Source organism: Budorcas taxicolor, chromosome 2 (assembly GCF_023091745.1).
Source record: "Budorcas taxicolor isolate Tak-1 chromosome 2, Takin1.1, whole genome shotgun sequence".
Taxonomy (NCBI): domain Eukaryota; kingdom Metazoa; phylum Chordata; class Mammalia; order Artiodactyla; family Bovidae; genus Budorcas; species Budorcas taxicolor.
In genome coordinates this window covers 138,939,959-138,957,495 of record NC_068911.1, presented here as the reverse complement: position 1 = coordinate 138,957,495, position 17,537 = coordinate 138,939,959, and the positions used below count along the sequence as shown (strand labels likewise).

At 39.7% G+C, this 17,537-nt stretch overlaps 1 protein-coding gene across 3 annotated transcripts in view; it reads left to right on the top strand.

The window, feature by feature from the left end:
• The window catches only part of CMKLR2 (chemerin chemokine-like receptor 2), a 49,172-nt gene extending 32,600 nt beyond the window's left edge, over positions 1–16,572 (top strand). The window contains exons 2-3 of one of the 3 annotated variants that reach the window (XR_008198965.1): positions 3,206–3,268; positions 13,820–13,842. Coding sequence is in view for 2 of the 3 variants with exons in the window: in XM_052636005.1 (XP_052491965.1) it covers positions 3,206–3,268; positions 15,324–16,412 (1,152 nt within the window). In the remaining variant the exon portion in view is untranslated. Of the gene's footprint in view, positions 1–3,205; positions 3,269–13,819; positions 13,902–15,323 lie in introns of those variants that run through there. The other 2 variants (XM_052636005.1, XM_052636006.1) reach the window with 2 other exon arrangements.
• Positions 16,573–17,537: the final 965 nt, after the last annotated feature.

Here is a 17,537-nt window from a genome sequence, read left to right as displayed (position 1 = left end):
TACTGGTTCCTTCAACCATTCCAACAAATGTAATTTAGTCTTGAGTCCTTTCTTTTGCATTGCTTCTTTTTCCAATGATCTTCTCAAAATCTGTTTTTGCAGACTTCAACCAACTATACCTCCTATAGACTGACAGTGATAAAGTGGAGTGCTGAGCCTGCTAGCTTACTTTCACTACCGTCAAATAATTAAAAGTGTTCCGGAAGAATGTTTCTAAACCATTGCAATATTGACTTTGGTATCCAACTGTTTGGTTTTTATCAATGGGCAAATCTTTCAACTGGTGCTTTATTTTACCTTCCATTACTACGTTTGATCCTATACACATTTCTATCTCCTCGAAGTGAAAAAAACGGCAGAAATATTTTCAGGCATAACCTTCTAGAACTGTTATCCCTCCCTCCTCCGACTTTTTTGCTGCTATCTTGAGAAAACATTACTTTTGCTACCAAAATAAGTTTCCCTTCCCCCCACTTTACCAAGTTCACTAACCATCTCTCTGTATGATGAATAGTATTGTTTTGTGAAGTGGCTGAAACTTCAATATATTTTGTGAATTACTTGAGTACTGTTTTTTCTCCTTTTGGAGACTAGCCTTCTCTCTTCTTTTTAATTTTATTAGGCATTTATTTGTTTTAAAAAATATTTACTTACTTATTTGGCTGCTCCAGATCTCAGCTGTGGCATGTGGGATCTTAATTGTGGCATGTGGGATCTTAATTGTGGCATGTGAACTCTCAATTGGGTATGTGGGATCTAGTTCCCCAACCAGGAATTGAACTTGGGCCCTCTGCATTGGGAGCTTGGAGTCTCAGCCACTGCACCACCACCTTTCTTTCTTTTTAAAATTGTTTTATTTTATTTATTGGACACAAAGCATGTGGGATCTTAGTTCCCCAACCAGGGATTGAACCCATGCTCCCTCCATTGGGAGCTAAGAGTCTTAACCACTGGACCACCAGGGAATCCTCCACCACCTTTCTTTTTTAAAGAAAGGAAATATCTTGATAAAAATTGAAATAAGCATGTAGTAGCTGGCTAATTCAGTTTCTACCCTAAACTGGATGTTTCTCCTAGATTTCTGTCAATGTCACAGCAATATGTGATTAAATCAAAACATCAGTAGTGCCAAGGCTTCAGAAAACAGAAGTGTATTATAGTAGCAGCACAAACTTCTACTGTGTGTCCCTGACTTTTCTGAAGCATATGTTTGTCTGCAGAGATGTCAGGTCATGGTTAAAGATTTTTGATGCACACCAACATAGTCATGTTCGACCTTTTTTTTTTTACTGACTAAACCATGGATGGCATCTATGAGAAGTTTTATAATCTGGTAGGTACCTTGTTGTGATTTTTGCTTCCAAAATCAGTTCTTCAGTAAACATAACATTGCCCAGAAGACAGTAAAAAGGGTTAAAGCTCTAGTTTTGATTGCTTATATGGATAGATATATCCATGACATAAATTGAACAATTCAGATCTCCAATAGCTAGCTAGTCATATGCCTTACAAAAATAAAGTTACAGAAGTCCTCTAGCATCAAGGTTTCCAAATTAAGTGCCCACTTCTTCCTGCTAAAAAATTATCTTCATATACATGAATCCTTTTTGAAGAACATTTTTAAAATTTGCTCTGACCAAGGCTTTGAAACATTACATTGTTAATTGTGGTGATTCTTTCCCAGATTCCAGACAAAATTTGGAGAAAAGTGGGACTTCCTTGGTGGTCCAGTGGTTAAGACTCTGCTCTTACACTACAGAGTTCAATCCCTGGTTGAGGAACTAAGATCCAATGTGCTATGTGGCACAGCAAAAGAAGAAAAGAAAAAAAATTGGAGAAAAGCAAGATAAAGACCTAGATCTTAAATAAAAGGTGAAAAATAGCTTTTTTAAAGAATAAGAGAAATATAATGCTTTATAGTGTTCTGTTTTCTCACCACTCTTGGTCAGGTATAGGGATAGTACTAGCATTTGGGGCTAGACACAAGGGTTCCCCAACTTCCTTTGGAGGACAGGCATCTGACAATGTGTGATCTCAGTCCAGATGAAGTATTTTTCATAACATAAAGCGCACAAAACAAAACAAGTTTTGAAATCTCTCCTTAAGTCTTCTCACTCTTCTCCTAAAGTGACGTAAAGAAATCCCATTATCTTTCTACTTTCCTTCTAACCTTCTATTGTGTACTGCTTTTAGTCTTAAACTGGTGGTAATTGGAACTTCCCTGGTAATCTAATGGGTAAGACTCCCAAAGCAGGGGGCCTGAGTTCAGTCCCTGGCCAGAGAACTGTATCCCACATCTTTCAATTAAAGCTTCTGCAGGGTGCAACAAAGATGGAAGATCTCGAGTGCCGCAATTAAGACCTGGCACAGCTAAATAAATATTAAAAAGGTAAATAAATCCTAAGAGTTCTCATCACAGTTCAGTTCAGTGGCTCAGTTGTGTCTGACTCTTGGCGACACCATGGACTGCAGCATGCCAGACTTCGCCATCCACCACCAACTCCTGGAGCTTGCTCAAACTCATGTCCATCAAGTCAGTGATGCCATCCAACCATCTCATCCTCTGTTGTCCCCTTCTCCAGCCTTCAATCTTTCCCAGCATCAGGGTCTTTTTCAGTTCTCTGCATCAGGTGGCCAAAGTATTGGAGTTTTAGCTTTAGCATCATTCCTTCCAAAGAACACCCAGGACTGATCTCCTTTAGAATGGACTGACTGGATCTCCTTGCAGTCCAAGGGACTCTCAAGAGTCTTCTCCAACACCACAGTTCAAAAGCATCAGTTCTTTGGCACTCTGCTTTCTTTATCACAAGGAAACATTTAAAAAATGGTAGTGATAAATAGCTATAATTACTGAGCATGCTCTGTGTGCCAGGCACTGAGCTAACCATTTTTTGAGGATTTCCTTATGTAATCATCATAACAACACTATGACTTAGAACTATTACTGCTCTCATTTTACAAATGAGGAAACTGGCGTTTCAAGGTAGTAGGTGATTTGTCCAAAAATCCACAGCCAGAAGAGATAGGACTGGGATTTGAAGTCAGATATTCTGATTCCAGAGGCAATAGAACCCTTTATGGTCTGATATTTAAATTATACCCATGTATTAACTATCTTAAAGTCTTGCAAAAAGAATTAAGCCTGAAAATTTCTCCTTAACCTAAGGTTATTCATTCACTCTGTTTTCCTCCCCCAAATCCACAGAGCTCAACAGATTGTGCAAATCAGGACATAAACCTCTGGGTGGAACGTCAAATCAACTGTTGTGTAAGTAGGCACTGACCTTTCAAACGTGTGCTGTGTTCTCTTGAACTGTCCCAATGAAGCATGAGGGTTAGACCTGCAAATCAGTCAGCAAGTGCCTTTTATGAAAAGACCTTGATCCCAACAGAGTGAAAATAGGTATCACTTCATGTCCACTTGGTTCAATTTTTTTTTAACTAAAGAAAAAATTTTCTCTTCCCTAAACCCATTTCTTTTAAAATTATTATTATTATTATTGTTTTTATTTTTATTTTTTTTTACAATTGATCTTTTTTTTTAATTTTTATTTTTACTTTATTTTACTTTACAATACTGTATTGGTTTTGCCATACATTGACATGAATCCACCACGGGTGTACATGCATTCCCAAACATGAACCCCCCCTCCCACCTCCCTCCCCATTTTATTTTTAATTAGAGGATAACTACTTTAAAATATCATGCTGGGTTTTGCCATATATCAACATGAATCAATAAGAGGTATACTTATGTCCCCTCCTTCTTGAACCCCATTCGCACCTCTTCTCCATCCCATCCCTCCGGGCTGTCACAGAGGCCTGGCTTTGGGTTCCCTGCATCATACTGCAAACTCCCAGGGGCTGGCTATTTTACATATGGTAATACATATGTTTCAGTGCTAGTCTCTAAAAATCATCCCACCCTTTCCTTCTCCCACTGAGTCCAAAAGTCTCTTCTTTATGTCTGTCTGTCTCCTTTGTTGCCCTGCACGATCATTGGTACCATCTTTTTAAATTCCATTTATATGCGTTAATATACAATATTTGTCTTTCTCTTTCTGACTTACTTCACTCTGTATAATAGGCCCTAGATTCATCCACCTCATTAAACTGACTCAACTGTGTTCCTTTTTATAGCTGAGTAATATTCTATTGTGTACATGCACCAAAACTTCCTTATCTATTCATCTGTCGATGGACATCTAGGTTGCTTCCATGTCCCCGTATTGTAAATAGTGCTGCAGCAAATATTGGGGTACATGTGTCTTTTTCAGTTATGGTCTCCTCGGAGTATATGCCCCATAGTGGGATTGCTGGGTTGTGTGGTAGTTTGGTGGGCTGTCGTCTCAGGGGTCGCACAGAGTCAGACCTGACTGAAGTGACTTAGCAGCAGCAGCAGCAGCACGGTAGTTTTATTCCTAGTCTCTTGAGGAATCTCCATACTGTTCTCCATAGTGGCTGTGTTAATTTGCATTCCCACCAACAATTTAAGAGGGTTCCTACCCCCATTTGTTTATGACTTGTGGGTTTTTAGTTCCCCTATATGCTAAGTCACTTTAGTTATATCTGGCTCTTTGTGACCCCATGGGATCACAGGCTTCTCTGTCCATGGGATTCTCCAGGCAAGAATACTAGAGTGGGTTGCCATGCACTTCTCTAGGGGATCTTCCTGACCCAGGAATGGAACCCACATCCATTCCATCTCCCGCATTGGCAGGCTAGTTCTTTACCACTAGTGCCACCTAGAAAGCCTTTTAATTCCCCTATCAGGGATCAAACTATGCCCCCTGCAGTGAAAGCACAGGCTTAACCACTGGATCACCAGGGAAATCCTTGAAATTAGCTAGTGTTTAAATCCAGGATTGAGTTTCAATGCCAAGTCAGTAAAAAGTTATTGTGAGTGTTACCCTAGTTTAGCTCAGCTTCCTAAAAGATTCTATTAATTTCCTAAATGAATGTCCTTCGAATATGTCTCCCTCATCTTCGTTCTAACTCTCACTGCCTAGGGGCCCTTCCATCTTTGACCTCAAGTGTGTCAATATGTCCCAAACTGCCTCCAGATGATCTTTACAAAAATTCAGTGATGACACTCACTACTACAAATAGCTCTATTTGCTCCCAACTCACAATGGAATAAAATCTTAACTACTTAGGCATGACTTTCAAAGGCCTTCATTACCAAAACATTCCCTTGATTGGTTGTGTCTTTTCCAGTCAAACCAAAACACTTTCATTTATCCTAATATGCCCATTTTCCTAATAAGGAATATTAACATTTGTTTTAATGTGTGGCCCTAAGGAATAAATGACATGGGAGCTACAGATAGATAGGCTGCTACTGCTGCTGCTAAGTCGCTTCAGTCGTGTCCAACTCTGTGCAACCCCATAGACAGCAGCCCACCAGGCTCCCCCGTCCCTGGGATTCTCCAGGCAAGAACACTGGAGTGGGTTGCCATGTTCTTCTCTAATGCATGAAAGTGAAAAGTAAAAGTGACGTCGCTCAGTCGTGTCTGACTCTTAGCAACCCCATGGACTGCAGCCCACCAGGCTCCTCCATCCATGGATTTTCCAGGCAAGAGTACTGGAGTGGGGTGCCATTGCCTAGATGCCTCTTATTCAAGGATAGGCTCTGCCAGGGGTTGGGGTGGAAAGGAGCAATCCAAAAATAACCATTTAACCATCAGTATCACACTCAACCTTCAGTTTCCGTTTAAAACTCCCTTGCTTCTCTTGGGTGAATAAACAGGGAATCTTTATAAAATACTGCTGTGTCCCAACACCTTCCAAGCAGAGATCATTTTTCCAAAGGGCAACAAAATATTCTGCTGGTGCCAAACATCTTGAGCACAAACTGGGGTGTGGTATACTGTTTATGTTTGATAGTGAGTGAAAAATATTGAGCAATGACCTCAAATAACCCTCCCCCACTCTCCTTCTCTCTCTCTCTTTCACACACACACACATGCTTTTGAACAAAGTCTCTTCCCTAAGTAGACAGCTTTTGAGAGATATAGTATGCTGATCACATATGTTTGCTGATTGATGGATTTTTGGTTTTCACCAAAGAGTTTCTCTCTCATGTCCATTGATTCTTCCTGCTTATTTTTGTCATTTAATCAGAAGCAGGGTATAGATACCCTCAAGGTTCATGGGAGATACATTTCAAAGGAGTTGTATTCTTGAGTTCTTTATCAGGATAAATGGGAGAATTCTGGGGCTTTACCAGTGTCTCAGTGGTAAAGAACCCACCTGCCAATGGGTTTGATCCCTGGGTGGGGAAGATTCCCTGGAGAAAGAAATGGCAACGCTCTCCAGTAATTTTGCCTGGTAAATCCCATGGACACAAGGAGCCTGGTGGGCCACAGTCTATGGGATTGCGAAAGGGTCAGACATGAGTTAGTGACTAAACAACAACATGGGAAATTCTACACAGGCAGACAGTGGTCAGCAACATCCAAACCTTCTCTCTGGTTGAAGCAGATTAGACCTAAATTTTCTTAAGATTCTGTTAGGTATACATTTTTGCAGTGGTCCATGACAACCCATCTAACTCAACAATATGAAACTAAATTAAATTCCTTTGCATTCACCAAATGTTCTGCCAGAAGGAATCTTTGTGTTTTGTCAAGGTAAATAAACTAAAAGTTTCCCTCTACAGTCAAGTCTCATTTAAAACCACACTTAAATGTTTAAAGATACACATTTCTACCAGATGTTCTTTCCCCAAATCATCTGGATTTTATGGAATGTTTATCACTATTTTTTCTGCCAGGACTCTTGTACTGAAATCTATTTATTCAGGAAAGAGTTTCAGCCTTACCATCTAGTAAGTCTGCATAGATCAGAAACCAATTGGCTTAATTCAATAAACTGCTCTGTGCTCTAGAAGTAGATATTTGTCACTTGAGTGTCAATGTAACTGTAACCCAGGAATGTGACAACTTGGTTCCCCACAGCAGCTGAATCCCTGCGGTAAACATGCCTCACCACATTCTTTGGAAACCAAACCACGAACTTCAGGGGGTGCTTCTCTGAACTTTGCTCCACAGCAAGCATTTTTCACACATTTCTAATGGACTCAGGCGGACCTTTTTTATATTCATGTCCACAATACAGCTTGGCACTCACTTCAGTGGCTACTCAGAAGATTTAAGATCATGAAGATCTTTCTGTCTTTATTTCAGTCAGAACTATTTATTCGCTTTTTAGCAGCACATATGGTTTAAGACAAATACAGTAGCTATTTCCTCTTTTTCAGTCAAGTCAAAAGGACTCATCTTGGCGATGTTTTGTGCACCTCCAAATTGAGAAAAATATATGACGTCTCAGTGGAAAGCCACAGCCAGCCAAGACAGTTTCATTTTTCCTGTTTAATGAATGTGAAAGTTTCCTTTAAATCTGGATTCTAAGTTGGCCTGCTCCGCATCTTCATTTCTGGTTATTGCCTAGCCAGGGTTTTTTTCTATTGTTCAGACACCCCTCCAGTTTCATCTGAGTCTTCATTCACATCTCCTCTTCTCAAAAGCAGAAAAGTTTTATGTGTCTAAATATACCCGTGTGTGTGTGTGTGTGTGTGTGTGTGTGTGTGTGTGTAGCATGTATATGTGCTCAGTCATGTCCAACTCTTTGCAGCCCCATAGACTGTAGCCCACCAGGCTCCTCTGTGGAATTTCCCAGCAAGAATACTGAAGTAGGTTGCCATTTCCTCCTCCAGGGGATCTTCCCAACACAGGGATCAAACCCACATCTCTTGTGTGTCCTGCATTGGCAGGCAGTTTCTTTATCACTGTCTCACCTGAGAAGCCCTGTATGTGTGTATACACATGGTGAAACTGAAGAACAATTCCCCCATGTTTTCTTTCTGTATCTCTTTTTGCTCTTTCTCTCTTATCAAGAATAAATAGATAAGTATAACACAGTATGTTTGATGATACAGCAGAATGTCAGGGGCTTTTTTTTTAGAATTTTTATTGGAGTATAGTTGCTTGAATATCAGTTTTAAAAAGTTTAAAAATACTTGTTCTTAAATATAGGCCCTTAAATTTAAATTGGCAGAAATGGCCAAGGTAATATCCTTTCTCTGTAGACCACATTTTTACTTTGAGATTGCAGGTGTTTTCTTGAGATTGCATTATCATACAGTTTGTTTGCATTCTCACATGTGTATAGCTTTTATTTTTTCAATAATTTTATTTCTTACTATCTACAAGGCATAGTGTTAGCAAAGATTGCATATTCAAGTATTGACAGCATCTTGGAAAGTGTCATAAATGAGTGATTTAGAAGTGGTAACCATGACAAATGAGAGAATGCATCCCTTGTCTGAAGAGGAATCCAAATGCTGCTATAGGAAATACAGGCCCGTTATTACCAGATAATATACATTTTCCAAAGAAGCTAGAAATTGCAACTATTTTTGTGAAGTCTATTAATGTTTAATATTAGCATTGACATCTAATGTACATTTTTTAACACTTTTTTAAACCAAATCAAATACGTTTGCAGTCTCTACAAAGTGCAGTTGGTTTAGTGGGGTAGAGTGGACCAGACCAAGCCAGGACTCCCAGGTGAGAGTGCCCACAGATAGAGAGCAGATTCAGCAGCAGGAGATAGAAGAAAGGAGTTCAGACTGAGCCTAGTGTGTGTAGATGAGGGTTTCTTGACTTTGGCATCCTTGACTTTTGGGGCAATATGATTCTTTGTTGTAAGGGGCTGTATATTCTAGGATGCTTAGCAGTATCCCTGGTCCCTACCCACTAGATAGCAGCAGCATTTTCCCCCTCATCCTCCATTCTTTGTTGTGACAATCAACAGTGTCTCTAGTTATTGTCAAATATCCCCTGGGAGGCAAAGTTGTTCCCAGTTTGAGATCCACAGGTGTAGACTGTGGCAGGGATGGACAATTGGTGTCAAAGCACTGACCCCTGGGATGGCAAGCGGATAGTCTAACCAAGGTTGGGAGAGAAGCATAGATCTTCCTAGAGAAGAAAGAAACAGCGTGATGGAAATGTGGTAACAGTGTTCTCTAGAGGATCAAAGGTATAGCAATCCAAAGCTGGAACCTGGAGTAAGGACTAGGAACAAGGCAATAACCCAGTTATTCAAACCAGAGAATGAAGTAGAAATAGAACCATGGATCAGGACAGCTCTCAAGTTACATTTCGAACAAGAAATATAGTTGAGTCCAAGTTTGGGGCAGAGCAGAGCTTACAGGTGGAAGTTGAAAGCCCAAGTTGTGAGAATTAGAACAGTGATGAGGGCAGGGAAATAGTGGTCTAACCAGAGATGGCAGAATGCAGGGTGAGGGTCATTATCAGGGAATTTGCTCATCATCCCCTTTTGAGAACCAGGAGCTTTGTTACAGCTCCATGGAAGGACTCTGCTTCTAGTAATGATCCATTGTTTTGCCTTTCTTATCAGGATCCTCTTTAATAACTCTAACAGAAACCCAGCACAGTCAGGAACTTGTCCATAGCATCTTTTTTCCTAGAGAAAAGAAGAGTTATCTCGATTCTTATATCAATTTGGAGAAGGTTAAAATGAGGGTCTGTGGAGAGGCCCTGAGTAGCATTAAATCTTATGGTTGCCTCACTGGCACCAAGGGGCAAGTCATTCTCAGAGGCCAACTCAGAGTTTCTATTTCCATTTAACATATAGCCTCCTCTCCTTCACTGTTGAAAAGCTCAGTCTTCAAAGAGTTTGCCTCCCCCAGAGGTCACGAATTTATAGCTGGGCTGAATATGGCCCACAGCTATTTAGTTTTAAAACAGTAGTTTAAGAGTTGGGAACTTTCCACATTAAAAATACAGATATTCAGGGTCTTCCCTGGAGGTCTAGTGGTTAAGACTGTGCACTTCCACTGCAGGAAGCACAGGTTCAATCCCTGGGGGGAACTAAGATCCAGCATGCTGCAAGGCATGGCCAAAAAAATAAATAAAATAAATACCTTAAAATATATATGTAAGTGTGTATGTATATATGTATAAATTTTCATCCATTCATCCAAAACTGTGGCAACACTAAGCCCTCATTTCCCACATGGAAACATTTGGCTGGAATTGAGTAGCTACTTTCCATTGAAAGCAAGTCCACTGTTTTGTGGTTCACTCAAATCCCATTATCTCCCCAACTTGGACTATTGTACCCATTAAAGTTACCTGCCCTTGTGACATTTAAATTATGAAATAAAGGGCAGAGGTCATTTAACTCTGCCCAAGTCACATAGGTCTATTACAACTCTAGATCTGCTCCTCATTTCCTTATAAAACAAGAGTCTCACCAGCCCGTCATAGTCAATGGCAAAAACTGCCCCATGAGATCATCCAGGCACCCAGGCTTCTATCTTGTGAACCATCATGTTTTTCCTCATCCACCTGGTATATGATGGCTCATCACTGCATCCTCATTCAGCCAATAAGAAGAAGAGAAAGAGGGTAGGGGAAGGCCTGACACTGGCATGGAATCAAGAGGTCTAAACATCTTATTGTGTATACAAGCCAAGGACTTCCAAAGTTTGCCAACGGATCACCAGAATCCAGGCAAGAAACATGGAACAGATTGTCACTGATAGCCCTCAGAAGGAATTGACTGCCTACACCTAGAGAACAGTTATCTCCAGACTTTGAGACAAAAAATTTGTAATTTTAAGCTACTCAACATAGAGCACTTTGTTACAGCAGCCCTAGGAATCTAATAAAGTTAGCCTGTAGATATTTGGATAGGTCTAAGTACCATTTGGAAACTTAATTCGATCTGGAGGCACCTGTAAACTGTAAAGCAAAGTATTGGATTGGCCAAAAAGTTCATCTGAGTTTTTTGTAAGATGTTACAGAAAACCTGAACAAATTTTTTGGCCAACCCAATACAAGCAAGGCATATAATTAAGAATATGTCCTCAAGGGTTAACTGTCTAGCCAAGGACTTGGTAGGGTAGTCTTTGAATTCTGCCTTACTTCTCTCTTTTCTCCATCCCACCCCTCCCTCTCACCATCACCAACACACAAAAACATCTGCTATAACTCACAGGGGAATTCCTAGCTTATATTTCCTATGAAGGCTTCAGCTGGGCAGTATGCAGCTCCTCTTGAAGATCTGTCTCCAAGCCTAAACTGGTCATTGCGTCTAAGCTATGCATCTGCTTTCTGGAAGATTAGCAGTTTCTCTGGAACAGGGCTTTCTGTTAGAAGGGATTCTGTTTGGAAAGATCACTCATCCTCAAGGTAATTCTCCTGCCCCAAGAGAATTGGGAAGAAGGGTAGTTGGCATCCTTCAGCAGACCCTATGACCATTCTGGCCCAGCAGGGTCAGCAGTGACAGCTCCTGACTTGGTGAAAATAGTGGTTGTGTGCAATTACAGGTCCTCCAATGGCTTTTCTATGTTTGGGGAATGAGATTCCATCTACTCATTCCTTCGGGTTTTGTAAGGTGATTCCAGGCCATCTGGTTTCAGGATTGCTAATAGCCTAAAGAATAGGCCACAGGCACAAAAAAAGTGGCTTCCCTGGTGGCTCAGTTGGTAAAGAATCTGCCTGCAATGCAGGATACCCAGGTTCAATCCCTGGGTCAGAAAGATCCCCTGGGGGCCATGACAAGCCACTTCAGTATTCTTGCCTGGAGAATCCCCATGGACAGAGGAGCCTGGCAAGCTATACAGTCTGTGGGGTCACAGAGTCAGACACGACAGAGCAACTAAGCACAGCAAATTAAGCCCTGTATTAAGCACTGTAGGGTCCAGAGATGACAGTCATTCTTGAAGAATTCACAGTTTGGTAGAGCAGAAATCAAAGAGAAATCAATGAAAGCGTAATGTATTAAGTACGGTAAGAGCAGTGTGATGGAAGAGGGGAATGTCACATGGTTAAGAGCTCAGGATCTGCATTCAATGGAGCTGAGTTTCGATTCTGACTCTCCAATTATAGGTTGCCGTGATACTGGGAGAGTCACTAAGCTTTTCAAAGCTTCAGTATTTTTCCTTGTAAATAGGAAAATAGTAGTACTTATACACTTTATATGATTTTTTTCAAGGATCAAATTAGATCATACCTGCCTAGCACCTAGGAAATTCCCAACAGCATTGACTACTGCATATGTTAATAGTTATGATTAAGTCTTATTAATATAATTATCTGAGGGGAGGTAATGTTAGAAAATGTTCCCAAGAAAAGGTGGCATTTGAGCTGAATAATGAAAAATAAAGAGAAGTTGGCTGAGTTTGGGTTTGGGAAGATGCTAATGAATTGCTTTTGTTTATTATGTTCAGATTCCTCAAATGAATTTAGATAAGATGATGACTTCAGTGTTAGTCAAACTGACCTTGAGATGGCTGTGAGCAATACAAAATGTTTTGACCTCTTCATTATAACTCTACTATAATCTCAAATCTTATATATCTACTCTATCAGTGATTATAGCTCCATGAGATGACTATAACTACTAATATTTTTTCTACTTGATTTTGAATACTACAGATAGAAATAGCAAAACAAATTGATGAAGCTAGAGTTGTACCCAATAAGCTTTGTTTCAGTTGAAAAATTGACATTTATGTCTTCTTAGCCTAGGAAACTAGACTTGATAGCAGGAAAGAAAAAAGAGACCACAGAAGAAAATAAAGTTTCAAAGTGAAAGTCGCTTAGTCTTGTCCGACTCTCTGTGACCCCATGGACTATTACAGTCCATGGATTCTCTAGGCCAGAATACTGGAGTGGGCAGCCTTTCCCTTAAATGCACTCTACAGGAAGTTAATGTAGAAATTAAGTGGTCATAGTCAAGTTCATTCCAAAATGTATCTTTTAGTTGAAAAGTCTTCCATATTGATATAATTCTGATGAACATATTTGAATTCATGAACACAGAATCAGAACATCCATGAGTGCCAAACAGGGTCAAAATCTCCAGTGCTTGCCTGTGACATCCAGGTGGTAAGCCAAGGAAGCAAGTGGAACTCTGTCCAGGTCTTAAGAAGTCAAAGTACTAAAGTTTTTTATCAGAAGTCTTTTATTATTATTATTAGAGGAATAATTGCTTTACACTGTTGTAGTGGCCTCACTGTACATCAAAGTGAATCAGTCACGGTTATATATATAGCCCCTCTCTCTGGAGCCTCCTTCCCCCCACCATTCCATCTCTCTATGTCATCATACAGTGCCAGGCTGGCTCCCTGTGTCATATAGCAGCTTGCTGTTTATATGTTTTACACATGATAGTGTATATATTGTCTCTGCTGCTTTCTCAATTTCTTCTTGCTGCTTCTTCCCCTGCTGTGTTCCTAAGTCTGTTCTCTATGTCTGTGTCTCCTTCTCTTCTCTGTAAACAGGTTCATGGATGCAAATAAAGAGGTTGAAGTCATCACACATAAATGTTAATCTGTTTTCTTTTGCATCTTCCATAAAATAAAAATACCTGGTAAGAACTTAATAAGTACTTGAATTTTAGATTCTCTTGAGTCAGCCCTGCAAACATTATGAACATAGAAATTACACCTATAGTGTGAATCATTTTAATTTAGCACTTATTGAATATTTTACAAAAATAAACTTCCATGCTTTGAGAATGATTATAGCAAAATTTAGGTCCATCAAGACTTGGACACCTAGAGTGTTAATCACAAGTCCTACCAAGAAATATACTATTTCTAGTTCATAACATGAAAAAGAATGCTTTTTTTTTTTGCCACACCGTGTGGCATGTGGGATCTTAGTTCCCTGATCAGACTTTGAAGCCCTTTGCATTTGGTAACAAGGAGTCTTAACCACTGGACTGCCAGGAAAGTCTGAAAAAAATGTTTTAATTCATGATATTTCTTTAATGATTGTAGGTCTGTTCAGGTTTTGTTTCTACTTGTGTCCATCTTGGAAGAATACATTTTTTCCTAAGAAATATTTTGCCAAATATTTCAAGTAAGTATTTTTTTTCATAGTTCTCTCTCATTTACAAAATCTCTACTTCCTTTTTTGAAAGTTTTTAATTGAAGGATAATTGCTTTATAGAATTTTGTTGTTTTCTGTCAAACCTCAACCTGAATCAACCATAGGTATACATATATTTCCTCCCTTTTGAATTTCCCTCCCATCTCCCTCCCCATCCCACCCCTCTAGGTTGATACAGAGCCCCTGTTTGAGTTTCTTAATCATACAGCAAATTCCCGATGGCTATCTATTTTACACATGGTAATGTAAGTTTCCATGTTACTCTTTCCATACATCTCCCCCATTCCTCCCCTCTCCCCATGTCCGTAAGTCTATTCTCTATGTCTATTTTCCATTGCTGCCCTGTAAGTAAATTCTTCAGTACTGTTTTTCTAGATTCCGTATATATGCGTTAGAATACGATATTTATCTTTCTCTTTCTGACTTACTTCACTCTGTATAATAGGTTCTAGGTTCATCCACCTCATTAGAACTGACTCAAAGGCATTTCTTTTTATGGCTGAGTAATATTCCATTATGTGTATGTACCACAACATTTTCATCCATTCATCTGCTGAGGGACATCTAGTTGCTTCCATGTTCTAGCTACTGTAAATAATGCTGCAATGAACAATGGGATACATGAGTCTTTTTCAATTTTGGTTTCCTCAGGGTACATGCCCAGGAGTGGGATTGCTGAGTCATATGGTGATTTTATTCCTAGTGTTTTAAGGAACCTCCATACCATCTTCCATAGTGGCTATATCAATTTATGTTCCCACCAATGTTGAAAGAGCATTCCCTTTTCTCCATACCCTCTTCAGCATTTATTGTTTGTAGACTTTTTGATGATGCCCATTCTGACCAGTGTGAGGTGATAGCTCATTGTAGTTTTGATTTGCATTTCTCTAGTAATGAGTGATGTTGAGCATCTTTTCATGTGTTTGTTAGCCATCTGTATGTCTTCTTGGGAGAAATGTCTGTTTAGGTCTTTTTCCCACTTTTTCATTGGGTTGTTTTTCTGGTGTTGAGTTGTATGAGCTGCTTGTATATTTTGGAAATTAATCCCTTGTCAGTTGTTTCTTTTGCTATTATTTTCTCCCATTCTGAGGGTTGTCTTTTCACCTTGCCTATAGTTTCCTTTGCTATGCAAAATCTTTTAAGTTTAATGAGGTCCCACTTGTTTACTTTTGTTTTTATTTCCATTACTGTAAGAGGCGGGGGTCATACAAAATCTCTGCTTCTATAGTTATGTCTCCCTTTTGTCCCTAAATTGTTATTAGTGCCTATTAAGATAAAGTATTTTTATCCTTATGTCCTTTATTATTTACTAAACATTTTTTCTTTTATAAGTTGTTTTCTATAAATAAATTTTTTAAGTTGTTTTCTTTCTTTTTAAATTTGCTTTGATAGATTTGTTCATTCTGCAAGACCATGGAAGATCTAGAGGAGACATTATTTGAAGACTTTGAGAACTACTCCTATGCCCTGGAATATTACTCCCCAGAGACTGATTCAGAGGAGAAAGCACACCTGGGAGCCATTCACTGGGTCTCCTTGGTATTGTGCTGTTTGGCATTTGTCCTGGGCATTCCAGGAAATGCCACTGTCATTTGGTTCACGGGATTCAAGTGGAAGAAGACAGTCACCACTCTGTGGTTCCTCAATCTAGCCATCGCAGATTTCATTTTTCTTCTCTTCCTACCTCTGTACATCTCATATGTGGCCATGAATTTTCACTGGCCCTTCGGCATCTGGCTATGCAAGGCCAATTCCTTCATTGCCCAGCTGAACATGTTTGCCAGTGTCTTCTTCCTGATGGTAATAAGCCTGGACCGCTATATCTACTTGATCTGCCCTGTCTTATCTCATCGGTACCGTACCCTCAGGAACTCTCTGATTGTTATTATAGTTGTTTGGCTTTTGGCTTCACTAATGGGTGGGCCAGCTCTGTACTTCCGGGACACTCTGGAGTTGAATAACCACACTCTTTGCTATAACAACTTCCATGAGCATGATGTGGACCTCAGATTGATGAGGCATCATGTTCTGACCTGGGTGAAAGTTATTGTTGGGTACCTCCTCCCTCTGCTAACAATGAGCATTTGCTACTTGTGCCTCATCTTCAAGGTGAAGAAGCGAAGCATCCTGATCTACAGTAAGCACTTCTGGACCATCCTGGCTGTGGTCATGGCCTTTCTGATTTGCTGGACTCCTTATCACCTGTTTAGCATTTGGGAACTCACGATTCACCACAATAGCTATTTCCACCAAGTGCTACAGGCTGGCATCCCCCTCTCCACTGGCCTGGCGTTCCTCAATAGTTGCTTGAACCCCATCCTTTACGTCCTGATTAGTAAGAAGTTCCAAGCGCGCTTCCGGGCCTCAGTGGCTGAGATACTAAAATACACTCTGTGGGAGGTGAGCTGTTCAGGCACCCTGAGTGACCAGCTGAGGAACTCTGAAACCAAGAATCCGAGTCTCCTGGAAACAGCCCAGTGAATTCTTGCCCTCCCACCCATCAGCACACGACTTTTGTGTGGTTCCCCTGACATGCTTTCAGATTATTTGGTTCCAAGACATAGAGCTCATTGTATCTTTTTATTTTTTTGGTAATTTTATTGGCATCCTATTTTTCTTTAGATATAAAACATAAGAAGGATCTTCATTTTTCTTTTCACCAACTTAAATTATCTTATTCTTGCTAATTATACCATAGTGGATTAACCAACACAACTTTTCTAATTTTAATGACTTTTTGAAACTTCTAAATTTTACTATTAAATGTATGATTGATTTCAAAAATATAAAAATAGGTGTGTTTAAGCTCACTTTAATTCTGTATGAGTAACCTATTAGACTTATTCTTAAAATGCAACATATGTACTTAATTTCTTTATTTCATGTAATCTGTATATGTGCCTTTATGAATTAAAGTGATAGTTGATTATAGTAGGTTAAAATTGTTCCAGTTAAATATGAATACTTTGTAAACTGCCCCAAAATCTAGAAAATAACTATTATTATAATCTCTCATAATTCTGAGAATCAGGAGTTTAAACAAGGCACAGAAGGGAGGTTCGTCTCTCTGTTTCACAGTATCAGGGGCCTCAGCTGGATGGGCCGAGCAGCTCTCTTCCCTTCCGCCCTCTTCTCTTCCCTTGTTTCTTGTATCTTCTCCTCTTGTTTCTTCACATGGGTATTCCAGCATGGCACCTCAGGGAAGCCAGACTTAGGGTAATACAGGGCTCTAAGAGACCAGGGTGGAAACTTCCACTCCTTTTAACAGCTATGCCAGACACTGCACACTTCCACTGTACTCTATTGATCAAAGCAGTCACTAGCCAGGTCAGATTCAAAGAGAGGAGACATAGACCCCATCTCTCAGTTGGGATATATGCCCAATTAAACCCCTGCACTAATATTATAAATATAAATGTTTATATAAAGTTTTCTGGAAAGTTCTGGATATGTGCAAATATGTAGAAGTTTGCTATAAACATGAAACACATCCAGATAGTAGGTAGGCCAGCCCAATATAAGAAAGATTTCAGGAAAAGAAGGCATGTATGATATTTCCACTTTCTATTTCTATATTTGTATAGACAACAGTGTAAGACCAATAAA